Here is a 23,085-nt window from a genome sequence, read left to right as displayed (position 1 = left end):
TGTTTGACTTTATTACCCAGAAAGCTGATAAAATTTCATTTAGATTAGTGTGATAATGCATGATTCATACAAATTGAGTCCTGTATAATTTAAATAAACATAATGTTAATTTACATGCATTTTAGAAGCTTATGAATATGTCTTATATAAATTCCAGAAATATATCATAGTCTATTATAAATTTTTAAAGTTGAAAATGTTTTGAAGAAATACTAATACCTGTCTTCTGAAGTCTATGTAAGAATTAAGTATTATGAGCAATTTTTAATTGTTTAGGCTATGACTTCCATTTACTAACAATACTATATATGTGGGCATTAGAAGGCAATGGCACCCCACTCCAGTACTCTTGCCTGGAAAATCCCATGGACGGAGGAGCCTGGTAGGCTGCAGTCCATGGGGTTGCTAAGAGTCGGACACAACTGAGCGACTTCCCTTTCACTTTTCACTTTCATGCAATGGAGAAGGAAATGGCAACCCACTCCAGTGTTCTTGCCTGGAGAATCCCAGGGACGAGGGAGCCTGGCGGGCTGCCGTCTATGGGGTCGCACAGAGTCAGACACGACTGAAACGACTTAGCAGCAGCAGCAGCAGCAGCAGCAGCAGCTTTCTCAGACCAGTCCACCAAGGCCTTTTTGTGCAATATATACAGTACATTAAAAAGCAATATCATTCCACTACCATGGAAAAAGCAATCAAATAAAAGTATTGAAATCTATTGCTTAGGAAAACCATATTTAATTGGGGAAAATGAGGCAGACTTCATGAGACTTCTGCAAATATTCTAGAGTTTTTATCACTATTTGTAACTTCACTTGAAATTTTATGGCTGTTCTTTATGTAAATACAGATAAATTATTAATATCACCCTGAAACATCAACTGTTATTTTTGGTGATTTGGCATGTTTATTTCTTTTCTCTCTTTTCTTCATTGTTTTAGTGGTTCAGTTTGGGTAAACTGAACCCCAACTTTTGCTCCAGCTCCTATACAACCTAAGTAACTGAAAAAAAGTGTTGATAAAAGGGGTAAAGGAAAAATATAATTTAAGAGGAAATATGTATATATTATAGTACCTGTGAGGAATAGATATTCCTGTGTTGAATTATCTGAATTTAAGCAGTAGAAAGCAGGAGAAGGGGAATAAAAAAGACGGATTTAGAAAGACATTGTTCAGTTTCTCTTTTGGCATATCAGATGGTACTGCCAATTTTCTCTCATTCCCATTAGGGAAGGAAATCAGAATGAGAATGCATTGCAACTTGATGATCATCAGTAAGTGTGCCATGTGTAGATCAGATATATGGAGGATTGAAACTGAACTTATAATATTACCATATGAACACTGTGAAATTTCTGTGTTAGTAAAAATCATGAATTATTTGGGATATACTTTTGGTTCCAAATATCTGTCTCCCTAATGGTAAAAAACTCCACCTGCCAGTGCAGGAACGCCAGAGACACAGCTTTGATCCCTGGGCCCGGAATATCCCTTGAAGTAGGAAATGGCAACCCACTCCAGTATTCTTGCCTAGAAAATTCCATGGACAGACGAGCCTGGCAGGCTGCAGTTCTTGGGGTAGCAGAGTCGGACATGACTGAGCAACTGAGCACACACGCACATGTACGTTTTAAGGGCACTTTGTTTTAGTAACTACAATAGGTGATTTGAAATAATAGCAGAGCTACAGTTGAGCAATTCTTGCTATAAGTAAACCAAATATTGATTTTTTTCCATGAATACTTAAAAGTTAGTTGTATTAGTTAATTTTTCGAGTTTCATACATAATACCTTTTTTGCTGATTCTTTTTCTATAGCTTCAGAAACAGAAGTTTAAGTCATGAGGTTTAACTTCAGTCTAGTTAAAATCCATTAATTTTGTTATTCAGATTATTTTGAAAACACTATATTGCTAGTATCACATAGGTTAATAATTATTGTAAGTGCCTGTAATGTCAAATTAAATTTAATACAAATTAAAAGATACATGTTAAATATTTGTAGTATTGGGGTTGTTTTTAAAAATAAACATATTAGTAAGCTGTTTAAACAATTTGACATTTGAAATAATAGTTTTGATTTGAAAATAGATTTGAAAATAGTTGATTTTCATTTTGAGAAATAATATTCAAGTGTGTTTACAATATAATTATTGGACATCATCTGGAACTTACATTACAAAGCATAAAGGCATTGAATTCATTTTACTCCTTGTAAATGTTACTGAGAGTAGTGTATCTCTTACCATATTCAGATATCCATGTTTCTTTGATAGAATCTAATTTGAGCACAAGACAGATTGGCATTTTCAGTACTATAAAAAACTGCTTTGTTAATTGCAAACCATATTTAGTATGACCTTATAACAAAGTAGCACCTTAAGTGTCATGTTTTGTCTTTAATGTGCACACTGGAGCTGGGTTCATCTGTACTAGACAACTGCACTTCATGAAAAGAGATTTTTTCTTGATAGGCAATTAGCAGTAATTAGGAAGATTCAACTCAATAAGATGTCAACATGAGATTGTTTAAAAAAGTTGAATGTCAGTGACTCAAAAAGAAAGTTCTTCTGACACATAGGTATGGCATGTGAAACATGAAATGTTAATTTAACTTTTCTGCTTATTATTCATGCACAATATTATTTTGTCATTCAGACACTACACTAACAGAGTGTAAAGGGTGTTAAAATAGTACTGCTAGAATAAAGAGAGGATTAATCTACCATTGGCTAATTAGCCAAAGGGTACTTAATGGTCTCTAAAGGCTACTGAAGTCTAACTACTAGCAAAAGCATTAGTAAAAAGTCCTCTATATTACCTTCATTTGCTTGACATTTGGTGAAGCATACTGTAGGCTTTTAATAATTAAACTTGTCAGAAAATAGTTTGTAAATGAGCGATGTTGTAACTAAGTGTATTTTTCATAAGAAAATTTTGTTACATAAATCCACCTGAGATCTTTGTTTTTTGTTTTTGGTTTTTTTTTGGTTGGTAGTTTTTAATGTTTAATTCTTTTTATTGAAGTTCTCAAGTATCATAACAAAGGAAAATCCATGTTTTAAGTTAAAACACTTGTTACTAACTTGAAAGAGTTATTAATCTGAACTATTTATCTTTCTAGATAAGTACTTGTATGGAAAATATTTTGCTAGTGACCTAGAAACTCATGTAGTGTTCTTTGTAACTCATATAATGTTTTAATTAAGTGACTGTACTTTTAGTTTTATACATGAATGACACGCAGAATTTTGTTTCTTTCAGTTTTATTATTTACAAAAGAAAGATACTCCCAATGAAAGAATATTAAGACTATCCACAGGAGGGAGAAATATCATAAGATTGTGGTGACTTTCTAATACAGTCTGGCCCATAAAATTTATATGGATATTTTGTAACTAGAATTTTCTCTTCAGTATCTTTTGCTTTAGTTCTGGTAACGAAAATCTTGTTATAATTTCTTAAGATCATAATATAGGATTTTAAAATTGCTGCCTATACTTAAGTGTGAGCCAGAAAAATCTGATTGTGATATATAAATGAACTTACGTATTCAATGTGAAATAATTTCATTCAATATTCTCAGTCCTATGCAAAATTCAAGATTAACGATTTTGGTGAAGTAATTGGAAACAGACCATTCCCATTTAATAATTGCTTACCCTACTTGGACCATCCAGGCATTCGAGTTTTGAAAGAAGAAAAAAAAAAAAATAGAGAGACTCCACTATTATTATAAATGGGAACTAACCCTCACTTACTTTAGTTATTTATTGACCTTTTCTAACATCTGATGTCTCACCTTTGTCCTAGCATGGACTGGAAGGAATCCTTCTGCCACCAACTATTTTCTTCACATGCTTCCCAGAATTCCTGCTCCTGTGACCCTGACATTCACCCTCATGAATGGGCTGGGTTTTCTAGCATTTCCATGTGTCTGCTTTTCAGATCCTAGTACCCCAACCAAAATGATTTTCAAATGTTTAAATGCTTCATTATTTTAAGTTTCTAATCCAGTGGTGAAAAATATATGTGGAGAACCAAATAATGTTTTTCAATGCTGTAGGGTTGTTACTATCCAGACCAAAAAAAAAACAAAGTCAGAATCAGCCTAAAAAAAGAAATGAAGAGCTGTACCATATCCTATTCCTTTACTCTTCTGTTGTTGCTGCTGCTGCTGCTGCTGCTAAGTCGCTTCAGTCGTGTCCAACTCTGTGCGACTCCATAGACGGCAGCCCACCAGGCTCCCCTGTACCTGGGATTCTCCAGGCAAGAACACTGGAGTGGGTTGCCATTTCCTTCTCTAATGCATGAAAGTGAAAAGTGAAAGTGAAGTCACTCAGTCGTGTCCGACTTCTCGATCCCATGGACTGCACCTCAACTAGTTAAATACTCAAAATGCATTATCTTTACACAGCTAGTATCATGTTGAATATTTTATTCTTTGGAGACAGCAAGATAAGAGTATCTAAAAATATATTGTTTTGGGGACTGATTAGGGACATGATTCTTTCTGATTTGATTTTTTTCTAAAACCCTTTTTCTCTTTTTACTTTAGCTATATTATATTTTCCATGGGCCCTGTTTTATATTTTTTCTGATAATTCATTCTTGAACTTTAAAATGTTTACTGAGGCTCCCTGTTGGAGAAGAGACTCGCCATCTCATCAACTGCCCAGAGTTTACTCAGCAGTGGTCTGGCAGATGCCTTCTCTAGAGTAAAAGTTGGAAAGCAGGATGGTTGTAGATCTAGCTATGGCCTTTAATGTTATACCTATCTTCCAGGAAACATTTGACAAAACAAATCAAGAGATATACATGGAAGGAAACTGGCTGTAACTCACATTTACCAGACAGGATTTGAAGACGGCAGCAGCTCCCTTAGCTCCCTGATTTGTTTCTCCATATTACTTACTATGGTGTATTGTGATGTATTTCTCAGTTATAGACTGATAACTATCTAAAGGCAAGGATTATAACTTTTTTATTTATTATCGAAAACACAGAGCTGATAACAGTGCCTACTACATAACATGTATAAAAAGAATGAATCATAGATATTTAATCAGGTCCTCAATCTAGATGTTATCTAGCAAAATCTTCCAGAAAATAGCAAGTTGGGGCCCCAAATAAAAGGCATGAATAAACTCCCATATAAGAGAATAAAGGAGAGTATATCCAGAGAGCCTTATCTACCCTGTTCATGGGATTACTGTTGAGAGCAGCAAAAGAAAACAAGCCACTTTTTGCTTGGCAGTTAAGCTACAAAATGCAGATCTAGAATAGGCAGTTTATATTTATGTCTGAGAAAGTGGAACAATTTTTGGAGCAATTAAAAACATAAACACAAAATTATAGATGAGGAAAAGAAAAAACAGAGTGAGGGGATTATATAAACTATCAATATACATTGTAGGTTCAGGACACTTGCTTAAGGGAAGGCAGGGTGGCAATAAGGGAAAAAGGAATCAGTGCAAGAAAAGAGCTGCTTTTTAAAAAAAAAATAGGATTCATACTAATTTTCCATGCTATGTAACAAATTACCATGAATTTAGCAGCTTAGAAACAGTATACACTCAGTTGCCATGGTCAGCAACCTGGCACAGGTTAGTTGATCATCTGCTCAGAGTATCACAAGGCTGATTCATTGTGTCAGCCAGGCTGCTTTTCTTTCTGGAGTTCAGGATTTTCTTCCAAGCTTCTGTGTTAGTTGGAAAATTTTAGGTCCTTCTGGTTGTAGGACTGAAGTCACTATTTTCTTGATTGAGGACCCGTTTCATCACCTGCCTCCTTCCTTAGGTCCTTACCTTATAGACCCCTCTGTAGTCCTCTCACAGAGAAGGCAATGGCACCCCACTCCAGTACTCTTGCCTGGAAAATCCCATGGACAGAGGAGCCTAGTAGGCTGCAGTCCATGGGGTCACTAAGAGTCGGACACAACTGTGCGATTTTATTTTCACTTTTCACTTTCATGCATTGGAGAAGGAACTGGCAACCCACTTCAGTGTTCTTGCCTGGAGAATCCCAGGGATGGGGGAGCCTGGTGGGCTGCCATCTATGGGGTCGCACAGAGTGGGACACGACTGAAGTGACGCAACAGCAGCAGCAGCAGTAGTCCTCTCAAAACGTGGTGACTTACTTCTTCAAGGCCATCAGGAGATTCTCTCTGACCTTCTTTAAAAGGGCTCACCTGGTTATTCAGGACCAGTCAGGATAATCTTGCTTTTGATTAACTCAAAGTCATGTGACTAGGGACCATGATTTACATCTACAGAAACCTTTTGCATATAACATAATGCAAATAGTGTAATCCTGGAAGTGATAGTCTCTCATATTCACAGGTGCAACTCACAAAAATAGGAGTGGGCCATTTGGGGGTCATCCAAGAATTCTCTCAGGATTCTACCACAGTGCTCATTACTGAATAATGAATTCTCTAATATATTCATGTTTCTTCTCACAGTTGCTTAGAGAGTTCTTTCCTTTTTAAAGACTTATGCATCTTCAATATTACATTTAAATAAATAACTAATAACTAGCATCTCATTTTGAACTTTTATAGTATCAAGTTCTACTTTATAACCTTTGGTTAATGTACTTGACTACACATAAATCAGTAAAAATCTCAGTATTATTGTCATTGATGTCAACTTTTAAATTGATATAAACTTTTAAAAAACTGTAGAGGAATTGCAGTGCTGAAGAGATAAAAAGTCAGAATAACGCATCTGCTTTCAATTGGCTTGTATCCTAGTAAAGAATCTTAAATTAGGAAAAAATAACATTTCAGTTCAGTTCTGTTCAGTCGCTCACTTGTGTCCAACTCTTTGCGACCCCATAGACTGCAGCACGCCAGGCTTCCCTGTCCATCACCAACCAACTCAAATTCATGTCCATTGAGTCAGTGATACCATCCAAACATCTCATCCTCTGTCGTCCCCTTCTCCTCCTGCCCCCAGTACCTCCCAGCATCAGGGTCTTTTCCAATGAGTCAACTCTTCTTCACATCAGGTGGCCAAAGAATTGGAGTTTCAGTTTCAACATTAGTCCTTCCAATGAACACTCAGGACTGATCTCCTCTCGGATGGACTGGGTGGATATCCTTTCAGTCCAAGGGACTCTCAAGAGTCTTCTCCAACATCACAGTTCAAAAGCATCAATTCTTCGGTGCTCAGGTTTCTTTATAGTCCAACTCTCACATCCATACATGACTACTGGAAAAACCATAGCTTTGTTGGACTTTTGTTGGCAAAGTAATGTCTCTGCTTTTTAATATGCTGTCTATGTTGGTCATAACTTTCCTTCCAAGGAGTAAATGTCTTTTAATTAAGACAAAAAAAAAAAAGGTTTCTTCTGTGAGAGGAATTATACAATTATTTGATATGTGTATATGTTTCTTTATGTACATGTATATAGCAAACTGTTACTAACTCAGGTTCTCAGCCTTTAGGACACTTAGACTGTGCAACAGTGTTTTTCACAAGATAATAGTGCTAACAATAAAACTATAAACGTAAAATTTACCAAGTGAGCAAAAACAAGACCGGAAGCTGACTGTGGCTCAGATCATGAACTCGTTATTGCAAAATTCAGACTTAAATTGAAGAAAGTAGGGAAAACCACTAGACCATTCAGGTATGACCTAAATCAAATCCCTTGTGATTACACAGTGGAAGTGACAGATTCAAGGGATTAGATCTGATAGAACAGTGGATGGAGGTTCGTGACATTGTACAGGAAGCAGTGCTAAAAGCATCCCCAAGACAAAGAAATGCAAGAAGGCAAAATGGCTGTCTGAGGAGGCCTTACAAACAGCTAAGAAAAGAAGAGAAGCTAAAGGCAAAGGAGAAAAGGAAAGATACACCCATTTGAATTCAGAGTTCCAAAGAATAGCAAGGAGAGATAAGGAAGCCTTCTCTAGTGATCAATGCAAAGAAACAGAAAAAAAAAACCAATAGAATGGGAGAGACTAGAGATTTTTTCCAAGAAAATCAGAGATACCAAGGAAACATTTCATGCAAAGATGGACACAATAAAGGACAGAAATGGTATGGACCTAACAGACGCAGAAGATACTAAGAAGAGGTGCCAAGAATACACAGAAGAACTATTCAAAAAGATCTTCATGACCCAGATAACCACAATGGTGTGATCACTCACCTAGAGCCAGACATCCTGGAATGTGAAGTCAAGTGGGCCTTAGGAAGCATCACTATGAACAAAGCTAGTGGAGGTGATGGAATTCCAGTTGAGCTATTTCAAATCCTGAAAGATAATGCTGTGAAAGTGCTGCACTCAATATGCCAGCAAATTTGGAAAACTCAGCAGTGGCCACAAGACTGGAAAAGGTCAGTTTTCATTCCAATGCCAAAGAATGTTCAAATTATCTCACAACTGCACTCATCTCACACACTAGTAAAATAATGCTCAAAATTCTCCAAGCCAGGCATCCACAGTACATGAACCATGAACTTCCTGATGTGCAAGCTGGATTTAGAAAAGGCAGAGGAACCAGAGATCAAATTGCCAACATCCACTGGATCATGGAAAAAGCAAGAGAGTTCCAGAAAAACATCTACTGCTTTATTGACTATGCCAAAGCCTTTGACTGTGTGGATCACAATAAACCGTGGAAAATTCTGAAAGAGATGGGAATACCAGACCACCTGATCTGCCTCTTGAGAAATTTGTATGCAGGTCAAGAAGCAACAGTTAGAACTGGACATGGAACCACAGACTGGTTCCGAATCAGGAAAGGAGTACATCAAGGCTGTATATCGTCACCCTGTTTATTTAACTTATAAGCAGAGTACATCATGTGAGATGCAGGGCTGGATGAATCACAAGCTGGAATCAAGATTGCGGGGAGAAATATCAATAACCTCAGATATGCAGATGACACGACCCTTATAGCAGAAAGCAAAGAAGAACTAAAAAGCCTCTTTATAAAAGTAAAGGAGGAGAATGAAGAAGTTGGCTTAAAGCTCAACATTCAGAAACCTAAGAACATGGCATCCGGTCCCATCACATCATGGCAAATAGTTGGGGAAACAATAGAAACTTGAAAGACTGTTTTTGGGGGGTTCCAGAATCACTGCAGATGGTGACTGCAGCCATGAAATTAAAAGATGTTTGCTCCTTGAAAGAAAAGCTATGACCAACCTAGACAGCATATTAAAAAGCAGAGACATTACTTTGCCAACAAAAGTCCATCTAGTCAAAGCTATGGTTTTTCCATTAGTCAGGTATGGTGTAAGAATTGGACTATAAAGAAAGCTGAGTGCCAAAGAATTGATGCTTTTGAACTGTGGTGTTGGAGAAGACTCTTGAGAGTCCCTTGGACTGCAAAGAGATCCAACCAGTCCATCCTAAAGGAAATCAGTCCTGAATATTCATTGGAAGCATTGATGCTGAAGCTGAAACTCCAATACTTTGGCCACCTGATGCGAAGAAATGACTTATTAGAAAAGATCTGATGCTGCGAAAGATTGAAGGTGGGAGGAGAAGGGGACGACATAGGATGAAATGGTTGGATGGCATCACCGACTTGATGGACTTGAGTTTGAGTAAGCTCCAGGAGTTGGTGATAGACAGGGAAGCCTGACATGCTGCAGTCCATGAGGTTGCAAAGAGTCGGACATGACAGAGCGACTGAACTGAACCGATCATGGATTAAAAAGAATAAAATCTGCCCTCAAAATTACTTTTACTAGGTAAGCAAGCATCATCTGTTTTTAAGTAGGGAAACAAAATCAAGTTCTTGCTCAGTGTCACTCAGTAAGTGTCAGCAATGTCACGGGTAAGCAGTATATCCCAAAGTAGAATCCATGAGTTATAACTCTTCCATGGTTTTAGTATTATTTATGATTTCAATGTGATATGACTTAATTATTTTAAAATCTTGATTTGAGGTGGAAAGGTAAAAATATAGAAATAGGAATCATGCTTCTGATAAAAAGAGAAAAATAGTGATTTTAAGAGTTATTTTAATTTATTGGTAGATTTTACAGCACAATCACTTTCTAACAAGGTCACCACAAATGTCTCACATTCCAAACCAAATATAAATTTAAAAAAGTTATTCTTTATGCTTCTCGACTATAAAATTTCTCAAATAAGGAACAGAATTCTTAAACTGAGAATAGTCATTATTACTTTTCCAAAATGCTAGTGGATAAGCAAAGGATTCCAAGCTGATAGAATATATGATTTGTGTATTTCCTCTCTTTGAACAGGTGCTGTGTATCATTTCTAGGCATATATAATTAATATTGAAAATGTGTTCTAAAGATTTTAGATTTAAAATAGTTTATTGAAAGCAAGATTTATATTTTAATAACAGGTCATTTGTTTTATTGTCTCCATAATTTCAGTGTTTCTTTGTTTACTATATATTTTTTTTTTCCAGTTGGAAATGAGAATGGAACCAACTCTATTTCAACACATGGACTGAAAGTTGGGGTGGGGAGGGGTGATTCCTCACCCAATTAGTACTCATATAAGATTTAGTTTAAATGATCAGAAAAGTCAGCCTTGAAGGGGTCAGGAAGCATCAAAAATGGACATGTGAAAGAGAGAGGGGGCATTCCATAGCTATTTGGTGGCAGCAGAAAGAATTAAATTATGAGCCAGCTGTGTTCACTCAAGTTTCAGATCTTACATGGTTTCCACTGGCGAACAAAGTTGCCATCTTTATTGGCCCCACCCCTCTCCTCACTGTCTGTTCTCATCATGACATTCAGGGTGTCTTTACTGCTTATCATCATGTGCTGAAGGAATGCCCGGTCCTCAGCTCCCTGAACAGAGAGGCAGTGCTGGGCTCTTCCATGCCCAGTGGTAGCCACTGACTGGAGAAGAGATGGGGACAGGATACAAGAGTGGTCCATCTGTGGGCACCTCCATGAGATGTCATGGAGACAAGCGCAATTAACCAAACCAATCAGACTGGGGCTCTGGGAAAGCACCTGGTTCCCGCGGCAGCCTCTGATCTCAGTGGCTTTCTGCCTCCAGTACTAGTTCTAGTCCACATAACTCCTCACAGTAACCACCACACTGTTTTTCCTTAAGAGGGTCTCAGGAAGTTTTGACAGTTCAGTTTATTTATTTATTTATTTATTTTTTTCATAGTGTCTAGCATTGCCTTTTTTTTTTTTTTTAATTTTTTTTTTTTTAATTTTAATTTTTATTTTTTTGCACATTTTTAATTTTTAATGTCAAGCTTAAAGAAAAGTTTCAAAAATAATACAAATAATATCCATATAACCTCTGCCCAGATTTTTCACTTGTTCTTATCATTTCACCCCATTTCTTTATTATTTGTCTGCTCCCCACCCAAAAAGTTTTTTTCTAAACTCTTGGAAGGCCTGCTGCAGATATCATGGTTTTTATTCCCATGAAGTATCCCACATACTTCAGTACATATTTCTGAATTTCCTAAGAATAGGGATATTTGGTTAATAACTATAATAGTACAGTTGTCAACTTCAGTAATTTAACATGGATAAAATACTTTTATTAAATCTACTGTCTGTATTCTAATACTGTTAACTGACCCTCAGTGTCCTTTTTAGCACTTTTTCCTTCTAGTACAAGATCTAGTCCAGGATCAGATATTGCATTTCATTGTCATGTTGATAAAGTCTCTTTTAATCTGGAACACTTTTACAGCCTTTCTTTGTTTTTTATGATATTACTTGTTAGGATTTGTCTTACATACTGTGGTGCTCCCATGTTTACTATATTTTTATACCATTAAATTGAAGTTAAAACATACATATACATATCTTTTAAAAAATATATTTATTCCCTTAGTCTTTGCTCAACAAAGGATTTATTTATGAAGTCAGGATTTGCCACTGTGGAAAGAATATATCTAATTGCATACAAGTTTAACAAATAAGAGAAGCCACCAGGAAGAAAATTGATTCATCAAAATTTAGTCTTCTGTGTTGCTTGAAATTCCACCTGGGATTGTAGCCATGAGTTATGTATTACCAAATGAAACTCTCAAAAATTCTAATTTAGATGCAAAGCATTAGCTTTAGGATTGATAAATGTTCTGTTGCATACTATTTAAGTAAAAGTGTGGCTCAACAGTAAAGAATCCGCCTGCCAGTGCAGGAGATGCAGGTTCTATCCCTGGGTGGCAAAGATCCCCTGGAGAAGGAAATGGCAACCCACTCCAGTATTCTTGTTTGGAGAATCTCATGGACAGAGGAGCCTAGTGGGCTACAGTCCAGGGCATCACAGAGTCAGACATGATTGAGCAACTTGGCAGCCAGTATTCTTACCTGGAGAATTCCATGGATAAAGGAACCTGGCAGGCTATAATATAGTCCATGGGGTCGCAAAGAGTCGGACACGACTTAGTGACTAAACAACAGCAAAGAATATTACATTGCTAATAAAAATGTATTTTAATTTATATAGTAATAAAATAATAGTATTGTATGGCACATGGAACTCTGCTCAGTATTATGTAGCAGCCTGGATGGGAGTGGGGCTTGGCGGAGAATGGATACACATACATGTATGGCTGAGTCCCTTCCTTGTTCACCTGAAGCTGTCACAGCATTGTTAATCGGCTATACCCCAGTACAAAATAAAACGTTCAGAAGAAAAAAGTAGAAAGATTATAAATAAAAGATGAAATCAGTATGTGCCTTTATACTACCATCTGTGTTACAAAAAAGTAGGCTTGAATTTTTGAAATCTTTCTTCTGGTTCTTAGTATATAGAAGGCATAGCTTTTAGATACCATGTTGGGGTTGGGGGTGGATACATAGGTGAACCAACGCATAGTCCTCTCTCAAGGCTTTACTCGGGTTCATGGTTGGGGAACAGGCACATGCTTTTGAGCTAAGAAAATGAAGAAGCTACTTGGTTGAAAAAAAAGGAAGAAAACTACAGAGAAGGCTTCAGAAAGGAGGAAATACTTTACACATGAGCGAGATTTCAGCAGAGGAAATACCATGTGTCGAGTCATAGAAGTAGAAATGGCTGAAAGGTTTGGGGAAGAGCAGGTAAGTTTGACTGCAAGTGATATCTGACTGAAACACAAATTGAAGCTAAATCTGACAGAGCTTTATAATAACCACAAATATCTGAGCTTTAGTCTTTTGGGCTGAGGAGCCTCTGAAGAGTTTTGAATAAGAGAATCACAGGTCAGTGTTGTTTTGGGAAGTTGCATAAAAGATGGTTTGAACGTAGAGAAAGGTTGCCTGTAAGGCTACTGCAGCGGTCTTAGTGGGATAATAAGTCTTCATTATTAAGAAAGTTGCAGAAGGAAATGAGTATGAGAAACATTACATCATTTATAGAACCTGACAATTGATTGGACACAGAGCATTAATGAACATGATAACCAGGAAGATTTTCAGATTTAGGGAAATGATGAGTTTGCTTTTAGATGTTAAGTAGTTGTTATCTTTGGGACAATCAAGGAGTAAATATTTCCTGAAAATCTAAAAAAACCACCTTTTAGATCATAGGTTGAAATAGAGCCAAAGAAACAAGTTTTTATCATCAAAACATACTTTTTACTTCACAAACACATAGTTTAATCTCAAATACATCAAGCCCTAGTTCTGAATTCATGATCTGAAATATTCATATTTTACGGTATACACAGGAACACACACATACATATGAAATTATAGATTTATTGGTATTCTTTTAGAGATTGTGTTTAAACATAGTGTTAATGTTTAAATAACTTACGTCCCATATATATATGACTGTATGTGTTAGCAGATCTTTTACTGTTTTAATTAGAATTCTTAACAAAGAAAGATTTTTTTCCCCCCTCTGAGAGATTTAAGCAATTTTGTCTAATTGTTCCTTATGTTAAACTACCATATTATAAGCTTCTTTGGAATAATAAAATAGTAGTGCAGTTATCCTTTTAAGGATCTCTAGGTTGTTATGCCATTACAGCTTGGTGGCATTCTGCTGACTACAGATTGGTGAATGAGAGGGGATAACATTAAGATGGTTTCTTTTACACTGTTTCATAAAAGCATTACCAGTATGTCATTTAGTAAAATGTTTATGTTATTAAAAATTCAAATGTAAGGAGTTCAATATAAACTACCTCAACATTACAAAGAGGATTGTCAACTATCAATCAAGTGCATGAAACTGAGTGAATTCATTTGTATGCTATTTATTTGAACTAAATCTCTAATAAGCCTCTTCCACTAATTGGACTTAACATTTATGTTGCTAAATGAGAAGCATTTTGGCTGCTATATAGGGTGGTAAGACTTACCCAATGGAATAAACAACTAACATCTGTTATCCTGTCCTGCTCCAGCTTGGCTTTTACCAGTTAAGGATATCAGCCCTGAAGACAAGGTTATCAAATATGTGAATCTCTGGCACACCCACATTTATATGAAGGCAAAGGAATAGCACATCATGGGTCAAGACCTGCTAACCAAAAGATACTCAGTACAGCTAGTCTTATTTTCTTTTAACCTTTAAAAGCCTTACAACCTTAAGCAAAAACTAGTGAAAATTAAAATTTTTGTAAAATAACTTCTTATAATTAGTATCACTTTTTTGGTTAGGATTTTCCTACCTGTACAAATTGATGCTGATAGTTGTTCAGTTCAGTCGCTCAGCCATGTCTGACTCTTTGCGACCCCATGAACCGCAGCACACCAGTCCTTCCTGTCCATCACCAACTCCCGGGGTTTACCCAAACTCACATCCATTGAGTCAATGATACCATCTAACCATCTCATCCTCTGTCGTCCCCTTCACCTCCTGCCCTCAATCTTTGCCAACATCAAGGTCTTTTCAAATGAGTCAGCTCTTTGCAACAGGTGGCCAAAGAATTGGAGTTTCAGTTTCAACATCAGTCCTTCCAATGAACACCCAGGACTGATTTCCTTTAGGATGGACTGGTTGGATCTCCTTGCAGTCCAAAGGACTCTCAAGAGTCTTCTCTAACACCACAGTTGAAAAGCATCAATAATTCTGTACTCAGCTTTCTTTATAGTCCAACTCTCACATCCATACCTGACTACTGGAAAAACCATAGCTGTGACTAGATGGACCTTTGTTGACATGATAGTTGTTAGGTTAACTGTAATTGCTTTTATAACAAATTTATACTTATTTTCTTTAAAAAGAAGCTAAATTCGGATTTGGCTGAGCTTCAAAAAGAAAAAGAAGATTTACTAAAGAGAGTAGAATCTTCATCTGAAATCACATGTTTGACTGAAGAAGTTGCCCAGGGAACAGTTCCACGGATACAGATTACATCACTTGGCCCTTCAAGGAGCATGGATTTGGAAATGAAGCAATTGCAGTGTAAACTAAAGGTGATTATAAATTTTATTAAAGATGAAAACATGTGTTGAGTTATTTAAAGATATGTTTAAAGATACCCTTAAAGAATATTTTAAGAATATCACTAAAAAATCCTTAAAGATATGTTTCTGTCAATTTTAATTTAACTTTACTAATAAAGGTAATTTATGGTATAAATAATCCTTAGATTATTCATACTACACTTAACCTCATCTTTCTTTTTAGCATGATAGATTCTTATCTGGTAATTCATTATACTCTGAAAAAAATGACAAGGCACTATGAGATCCTAACTTAGGAGATGATGGAAACTGGCCATTGCCATTTATTCCACTATTCAGTTCCGCTCTGCCTGCTACTGAACAGAATTATTTTCAAATATGTAATGTATCAACATAAATAGATTTTCTTTCCTGTACATATTTGCTACTATTTTAATTTGGTGGTTCTTTGTTGGAGATGGGGAACTAGAGGAAGAGAGAGGAGGCACAGAGCAAAGGTGAGTTGGTTTAATAGATTTCAGCAAGTTAAACCTGAGAGTGAGAATAAAATGCAGTGCTCCTTTTGTTTATATAGAATTATGTCTTAAGTCCAGGTGGAACTGTCACCAACGTAAAAGTAAGATTGGCCTTATGCTAAAGAGAAATGTCTTGTAAGCAAGAGGGTTTGTGAGTTTTAATTGGAAAGTTTACTTTCATGCTTCTTAAAACATGGTCATTTATTCCTCACATATTAATTATTTTCTTCAGTGGATTGCTCGCTGGAAGCTAAATGTATGTGGGACCATAGCTATAATGAGAGTTACTAGAAAGAAAATTCTGGTTGATGCTTGGGGCTAGTGTACTGGGACGACCCAGAGGGATGGTATGGGGAGGGAGGAGGGAGGAGGGTTCAGGATGGGGAACACATGTATACCTGTGGTGGATTCATTTTGATATTTGGCAAAACTAATACAATTATGTAAAGTTTAAAAATAAAATAAAATTTAAAAAAAGAAAATGCACAGAATATAACAGTAATACCATGACTGTTATGAGAGTATGAGGGTATAGAATTGTCCAATAGACTCTGTTGCTTTCAGTCCAAAATATTATATGTGTTCTCTCTAATAATAACATCTTTAAATGAAGGATTACTAGTAGGATAAACTAGGATAAAGTTTAAAATAAGTTCATGTACTATTGCTTGAAAATATTTTGCTTTATTATTAATAATCAGATAAAACCATTGATATTAATTTAGATGCTTATTAAAAGTCATTTTTCAGAGAGGTCTTGTGTACAGAACTTGCCTTAACAACTACATTTTATAAGTTTTAACTACCTTACATAATAGAAATGAGAAAAAATAGTTGTGTAAGTTTGGGTCTGTATATCTTCTCTTAAAATGTGTTTCTGACTGAATAAAATGGAGTAAAATGTATACATTGAACATTGCAGTGTTTAGATTTTATATGGAGGATAAAATCCATTGACGTCTTTGATCTTATCTACCACAGAGACTTTTATTCACAGTTTGTGATTCTTCTTATATTTGTCTTATGTGCCTAATAGTTTTGTTTTCACCAAGATAAAATAGAATGTTAAATCCAGTAATGTCTAATCTGATGTCTAAATTTTTTAAATTGTCAGTAATTTTAAGTTGATTTTTATTTTACTTATTTGATTTTGCTTACTTTTAATACTTTGTAACAAATTTTGGTAATAGGCTTATATGGATATCTGTAAGCTTCTTGGAGCATGTCCCATGGTGTAAGTTTTTACCCTGTCTTAAAGGTGATACTAATATGAATGCCTAAAGCAATTTAGATCATGCTTGATGTAAGCTTGAAGTGACATTGTCCATATCTAACTTGGAGTCCTGAAACACTGACCAAGCTACATAGGGACAAAAAGGATAAATTTTTATTTTTGTCTTATTTCATGTTTTAATATGGAAATATTCTGGAAGACTAGGTACTTTTAAGTACCTAGTCATCTAGGTACTACAATTTATGTTTGATATTGTGTTGGTTTGCTAGGATTGCCATAACAAAATACCATCGAGTGGCTGGCTTGAATAATAGTTTTTTTTTTTTTTCCCATAGTTCTGGAGTCTAGAAACCTAAGCTTAAAATAGTGGCAAGCTTGATTTCCTCTAAGGCCTCTTTCCTTGTCTTGTGGACGGCCACCTTCTTCCTGTGCCCTCACACTGCCATCTCTCAGGCTGTGTGGCCTGTTTTAATTCTTCTCTTATAAGGAAACCAGTCTTATTAGATATGCCTTCCCATGTGACCTCATTTTACCTAATTCACTTCCATTCAGTCGCTCAGTCGTGCCCAACTCTTTGCGACCCCATGAATGACAGCACGCCAGGCCTCCCTGTCCATCACCAACTCCCAGAGTTTACTCAAACTCATGTCCATTGAGTCAGTGATGCCATCCAACCATCTCATCCTCTGTCGTCCCCTTCTCCTCCTGCCCCCAATCCCTCCCAGCATCAGGGTCTTTTCCAATGAGTCAACTCTTCGCATGAGGTGGCCAAAGTATTGGAGTTTCAGCTTCAGCATCAGTCCTTCCAAAGAACACCCAGGACTGATCTCCTTCAGAATGGATTGGTTGGATCTCCTTGCAGTCCAAGGGACTCTCAAGAGTCTTCTCCAACACCACAGTTCAAAAGCATCAATTCTTCGGTGCTCAGCTTTCTTCACAGTTCAACTCTCACATCCATACATGACCACTGGAAACACCATAGCCTTGACTAGATGGACCTTTGTTGGCAAAGTAATGTCTCTGCTTTTGAACATGCTAACTAGGTTGGTCATAACTTTCCTTCCAAGGAGTAAGCGTCTTTTAATTTCATGGCTGCAATCACCATCTGCAGTGATTTTGGAGCCCCCAAAAATAAAGTCTGACACTGTTTCCCCATCTATTTCCCATGAAGTGATGGGACCAGATGCCATGATCTTCGTTTTCTGAATGTTGAGTTTTAAGCCAACTTTTTCACTCTCCTCTTTCACCTTCATCAAGAGGCTTTTTAGTTCCTCTTCACTTTCTGCCATAAGGGTGGTGTCATCTGCATATCTGAGGTTATTGATATTTCTCCCGGCAATCTTGATTCCAGCTTGTGCTTCTTCCAGCCCAGCATTTCTCATGATGTACTCTGCATATAAGTTAAATAAGCAGGGTAACAATATACAGCCTTGATGTACTCCTTTTCCTATTTAGAACCAGTCTGTTGTTCCATGTCCAGTTCTAACTGTTGCTTCCTGACCAGCATATAGGTTTCTCAAGAGGCAGGTCAAGTGGTCTGGTATTTCCATCTCTTTCAGAATTTTCCACAGTTTATTGTGATCCACACAGTCAAAGGCTTTGGCATAGTCAATAAAGCAGAAATAGATGTTTTTCTGGAACTCTCTTGTTTTTTCCATGATCCAGCGGATGTTGGCAATTTGGTCTCTGGTTCCTCTGCCTTTTCTAAAACCAGCTTGAACATCTGAAAGTTCATGTATTGCTGAAGCCTGGCTTGGAGAATTTTGAGTATTACTTTACTAGCGTGTGAGATGAGTGCAATTGTGCAGTAGTTTGAGCATTCTTTGGCATTGCCTTTCTTTGGTATTGGAATAAAAACTGACCTTTTCCAGTCCTGTGTATTGCTGAAGCCTGGCTTGGAGAATTTTGAGTATTACTTTACTAGCGTGTGAGATGAGTGCAATTGTGCAGTAGTTTGAGCATTCTTTGGCATTGCCTTTCTTTTGTATTGGAATAAAAACTGACCTTTTCCAGTCCTGTGGCCACTGCTGAATTTTCCAAATTTGCTCTCATATTGAGTGCAGCACTTTCATAGCATCATCTTTCAGGATTTGAAATAGCTCAACTGGAATTCCATCAGCCCATATAAGGTATCAAATTGCTAACATGATTTTCCAAGAAATAGAGTATTTTCTACTTAATGTTTTTCATGCCTATTTTTTTGAAATACCTGGTTAGATTTGACTCTTAAAGATCTACATCCATCCATTTTGTTTTATCCAATGAATTTAAACTTTTCTATGTAAATTCTTAAGTATACCTCTGAGATGTCCATGGTTCATTCAGAAATTAGAGGGCTCATGTGCGTTTTCTGTAGCTTCCTTTTTATGCACATTAGACACATTTTCTCAAGGAACTCAACTTTATATAGATAGATAATAAGATATGTACTGACATAAAACTGCCTTCCAGTAAATGATATATACATTGGTTATTTCTATTTAATTTGTAACTTTTTATGCAATCTGGATTGAATAGTACACTAATTTATATTTGTGATTTTTTTGACCACTTAATTGTTGAAAACATACTTTTTGATGTATACTGTGTTCTCTTCCAGCTTTCCAGTAAGTTAATATTGAAGAATAATAGTTTTTAAACTACTTTTACTTTATATATAATCTATTGTCAATCTAGTTGTAAGTCTTTTAAAAATGTTAACTCATTACTCGTTTCAAGCCTATGAGAGAAGTTCTATTATTATATCTATTTGATAGTTAAGAAAACTGAGTAAGTTAATTGTTCAAGGTCACAATTAGGCAGAGCTGAGATTAGAGCTCAATCAATAGGGCTCCAGAGTCCATGCTTTTATTCAGAAATTTTAAAAAGAATTTAATAAACTTAAACAGAAAAACTCTAACCAAGATAGATTACCATTATGACATCTTTGAAATATATCTTTTACTCTAGATTTTGTAGCTGCAGATAAATATTATGTTGTAGGAAATGGAAAAGGGTCAGGGGACCTAGGTTTCAATCATTTTTCATCCAGTAACTTCTGGGACCTGACTGAGGAAATAACTTAGCTTTTTCAGAGGTCTAGAACAGGGACAACTTTGTACCCACTTCAAAAGGATTTCTGAGGATTAAAATAGCTGTGAGGTTTAGAGAGTCTGACAAAAGTATCTGTAAGCTGGCATTGTTTTATTTATTATAATTCTAGAATCCCTCCATTATCCAGAAGTCAAAATTACTGCATTTTTCAGCCACAAAAAATAACAAGCATAAATTTTAAAACATAAAAGAATCAGTTATCTTAAAATCTACTTAGTTTATTCTGTTGAAAATATTTTCACTCTTCATTTACTACCTATTGTTTTTTATTTTAAATACAGCTGTAATGAGTTTATTTGTTTACCTTCTCAGCAGAAAACACCTCAAAGGCAGTAAATTAGAAGTATTCATACTAGGGGACAGGATGAATTTTTTTAGGCAGAAATATTGAGAGAAGTAAGAAATTATGATCAACGGATTGACAGATAAAGAAAATATAAAAATGCTAAGGTAAAAATACAAAATTAGAAAAACAGCAGCCTGGTACCATTCAGAGCAAGGCTGAGAAGCCATTTATATCATGATGTATTTTAAAGGCATCACTATATAATGATATAGTAGTAATAAATTAGACATAGTAATATACCAATTAATGTAGTGATAATATTTATAATATTATTATATTAAAATATCACTATTGCTTAATGTGGGGGCTTCCCTGGTGGCTCAGCTGGTAAAGATAATCTGCCTGAAATGTGGGAGACCTGGGTTCAATCCTTGGGTTGGAAAGATTCCTTGAAGAAGGGAATGGTCTACACACTCTAGTATTCTGGCCTGGAGAATTCCATGAACTGTATAGTTCATGGGGTCACAAAGAGTCAGACACAACTGAGCGACGTTCACTTTCACTTTAATTTGTTAATGTAATCTTGAATTATTATTTCTAAATGAATGAACAGTCATTCCAGAAAGAATTTAAGATTATTAAATTATTATTTTTATTATATTTATATTAGTTTAATACTTTTTAAATTTAACACATGAATAAATTTCTGTCAACACTATCTTAGGTAAAAATCCAAAATATCAAAACCACTAAATAATATCTTAGGGTACATGTTTTCCTGGAACTTGAGTCAAAATTGAAAACAAGGGATCCCTGGCACTCTAGTTACTACCTCTGGCCCCTAAGCTGTGCAAACAACAAATTCCACAATGCTGTTCTGCTTTGAAAAACTAATAATTATATATAAATACTTCCCGAGTTGCTTCGTGGTAAAGAATCCACCTGCCAATGCAGGAGACATGGGTTTGATCCCTGGGTCAGGAAGATCCCCTGGAGAAGAGAATAGCAGCACACCCCAGTATTCTTACCTGGGAAATCCCATGGACAGAGGAGCCTGGGTGGGCTGCAGTCCATGGAGTCACAAAGAGAGTTGGGCAGGACTTAGCAACTAAACAGCAACAATATAGGTTCAAGGAAGAAAGTATTTAGTATTCCTGAGATTCTCTATCAGTTATTTATTATTGTCTAACAAATTATCCAAAAGGTAGCAATTTAAAACAACAGCAATTTATGATCCAGTGGGTTCACTAGGTTTGGAGAAGGAAATGGCAACCCACTCCAGTATTCTTGCCTGGAGAATCCCAGGGACGGAGGAGCCTGGTGGGCTGCCGTCTCTGGGGTCGCACAGAGTCGGACATGACTGAAGTGACTTAGCAGCAGTAGCAGCAGCAGGGTTCACTAGGTAATTCTTTTGGGCTGTTTGCTGAGTTGCCTCACACACCTGCATTCTTCTAAACCAAGGATTTACCTGGGCTGGAAGTTCCAAGAGAGCCTCACTCACAGGCTGATGATTGGTCTGTTGGCTTCATCTGGGGTACTTCAGTATTCTTCCAAATGGCCTTTCCTCTGTATTTGTTGGTAGACAATCCCAGAGCAGCATTACAAGAGGGCAAAGGTGCAAGCTACAACAATTTAAAGCCTGGATCTGATATTTGCACAATGTCATTTATGCCAGATATTTTCTGTCAAAGCAAATTACAGGCAGGATCAGATTAAGAAGGTTGGGAGATGGACTCCATTCCATCCTCTTGGTGGGAGGTGCAGCAAAGTATTTCTGACTATATTTAGTCTGATTATTAGTAAATCCAGAATTAGTTTTAGGTGATCTTATTAAACCATAAAAATACTTAGTAATACACATTTAAATTCTGTAAAATCTATATTTCCTATAAATATATATTTGCAATATCTTTGCAATTATTATATGAGTGTGTTCTTCTATTATTTTGACATGTTATATAAAAATTTTCATGTGCCCTGGTATTTCTATTAGAACATACAAAATGAACATTTTCAAGTGTTTAAATGTTCATTTTAATTGTAACCATAATTTTTGCATTTTTATTACTTCATGAGAATGACATTTATATTTATGCTGCCTTAGAACAAGATTGCAAGGTATATTTAAATTTATATGTATTTTTAATCTAGAATGCAACTAATGAACTCACTAAACAATCTTCAAACTTGAAGTCTCTGAAATTTGAACTCCTAGCAAAAGAAGAACACATAAAGGAAATGCATGAAAAGTAGGTGCTTTATATTTTTATCCATTGTATTTGGTGCCACCTAGTGGCAATTAACTTTGTTAAACACTTCACCCCAAGAAACAACACCAACATGTTAAAATTGTTTTCCTTTCTTAGTTTATGTTTGAACCTAAATAAGATGAAGGTTTAAAGAATATTATATATAGTATAGTTGATGGCAAGATAGTTACTACTTTTATTAATTAGAGTAAAAATGTTTAAAGTTAGATTTTCCTTCTTAGAGTCAACGTTTTAATTTTGAATAAATATCAGTTAATGGCCTAAACACCATGAACAGAAAACTTTAGAATGTAGGAATTCTTTGACTAAAAATATGTACATATATATATGTATATATATATTGATTTATATTGGAGTTATTACCTAAG

General features: G+C 36.0%; 1 protein-coding gene across 5 annotated transcripts in view; it reads left to right on the top strand.

Annotated features, from left to right (window-relative positions):
* CNTLN (centlein) overlaps positions 1-23,085 on the top strand; it is a 352,113-nt gene that overhangs the window by 290,259 nt on the left and 38,769 nt on the right. For all 5 annotated transcript variants that reach the window (XM_061425221.1, XM_061425222.1, XM_061425223.1 and 2 more), the window contains 2 exons: positions 15,137-15,328; positions 22,599-22,696. In XM_061425221.1, the coding sequence (XP_061281205.1) occupies positions 15,137-15,328; positions 22,599-22,696 (290 nt within the window). The remainder of the gene's footprint in view (positions 1-15,136; positions 15,329-22,598; positions 22,697-23,085) is intronic.

Source organism: Bos javanicus, chromosome 8, assembly GCF_032452875.1.
Source record: "Bos javanicus breed banteng chromosome 8, ARS-OSU_banteng_1.0, whole genome shotgun sequence".
In the NCBI taxonomy this organism is placed as follows: Eukaryota; Metazoa; Chordata; class Mammalia; order Artiodactyla; family Bovidae; genus Bos; species Bos javanicus.
This window is presented reverse-complemented; position numbering and strand designations above follow the sequence as displayed.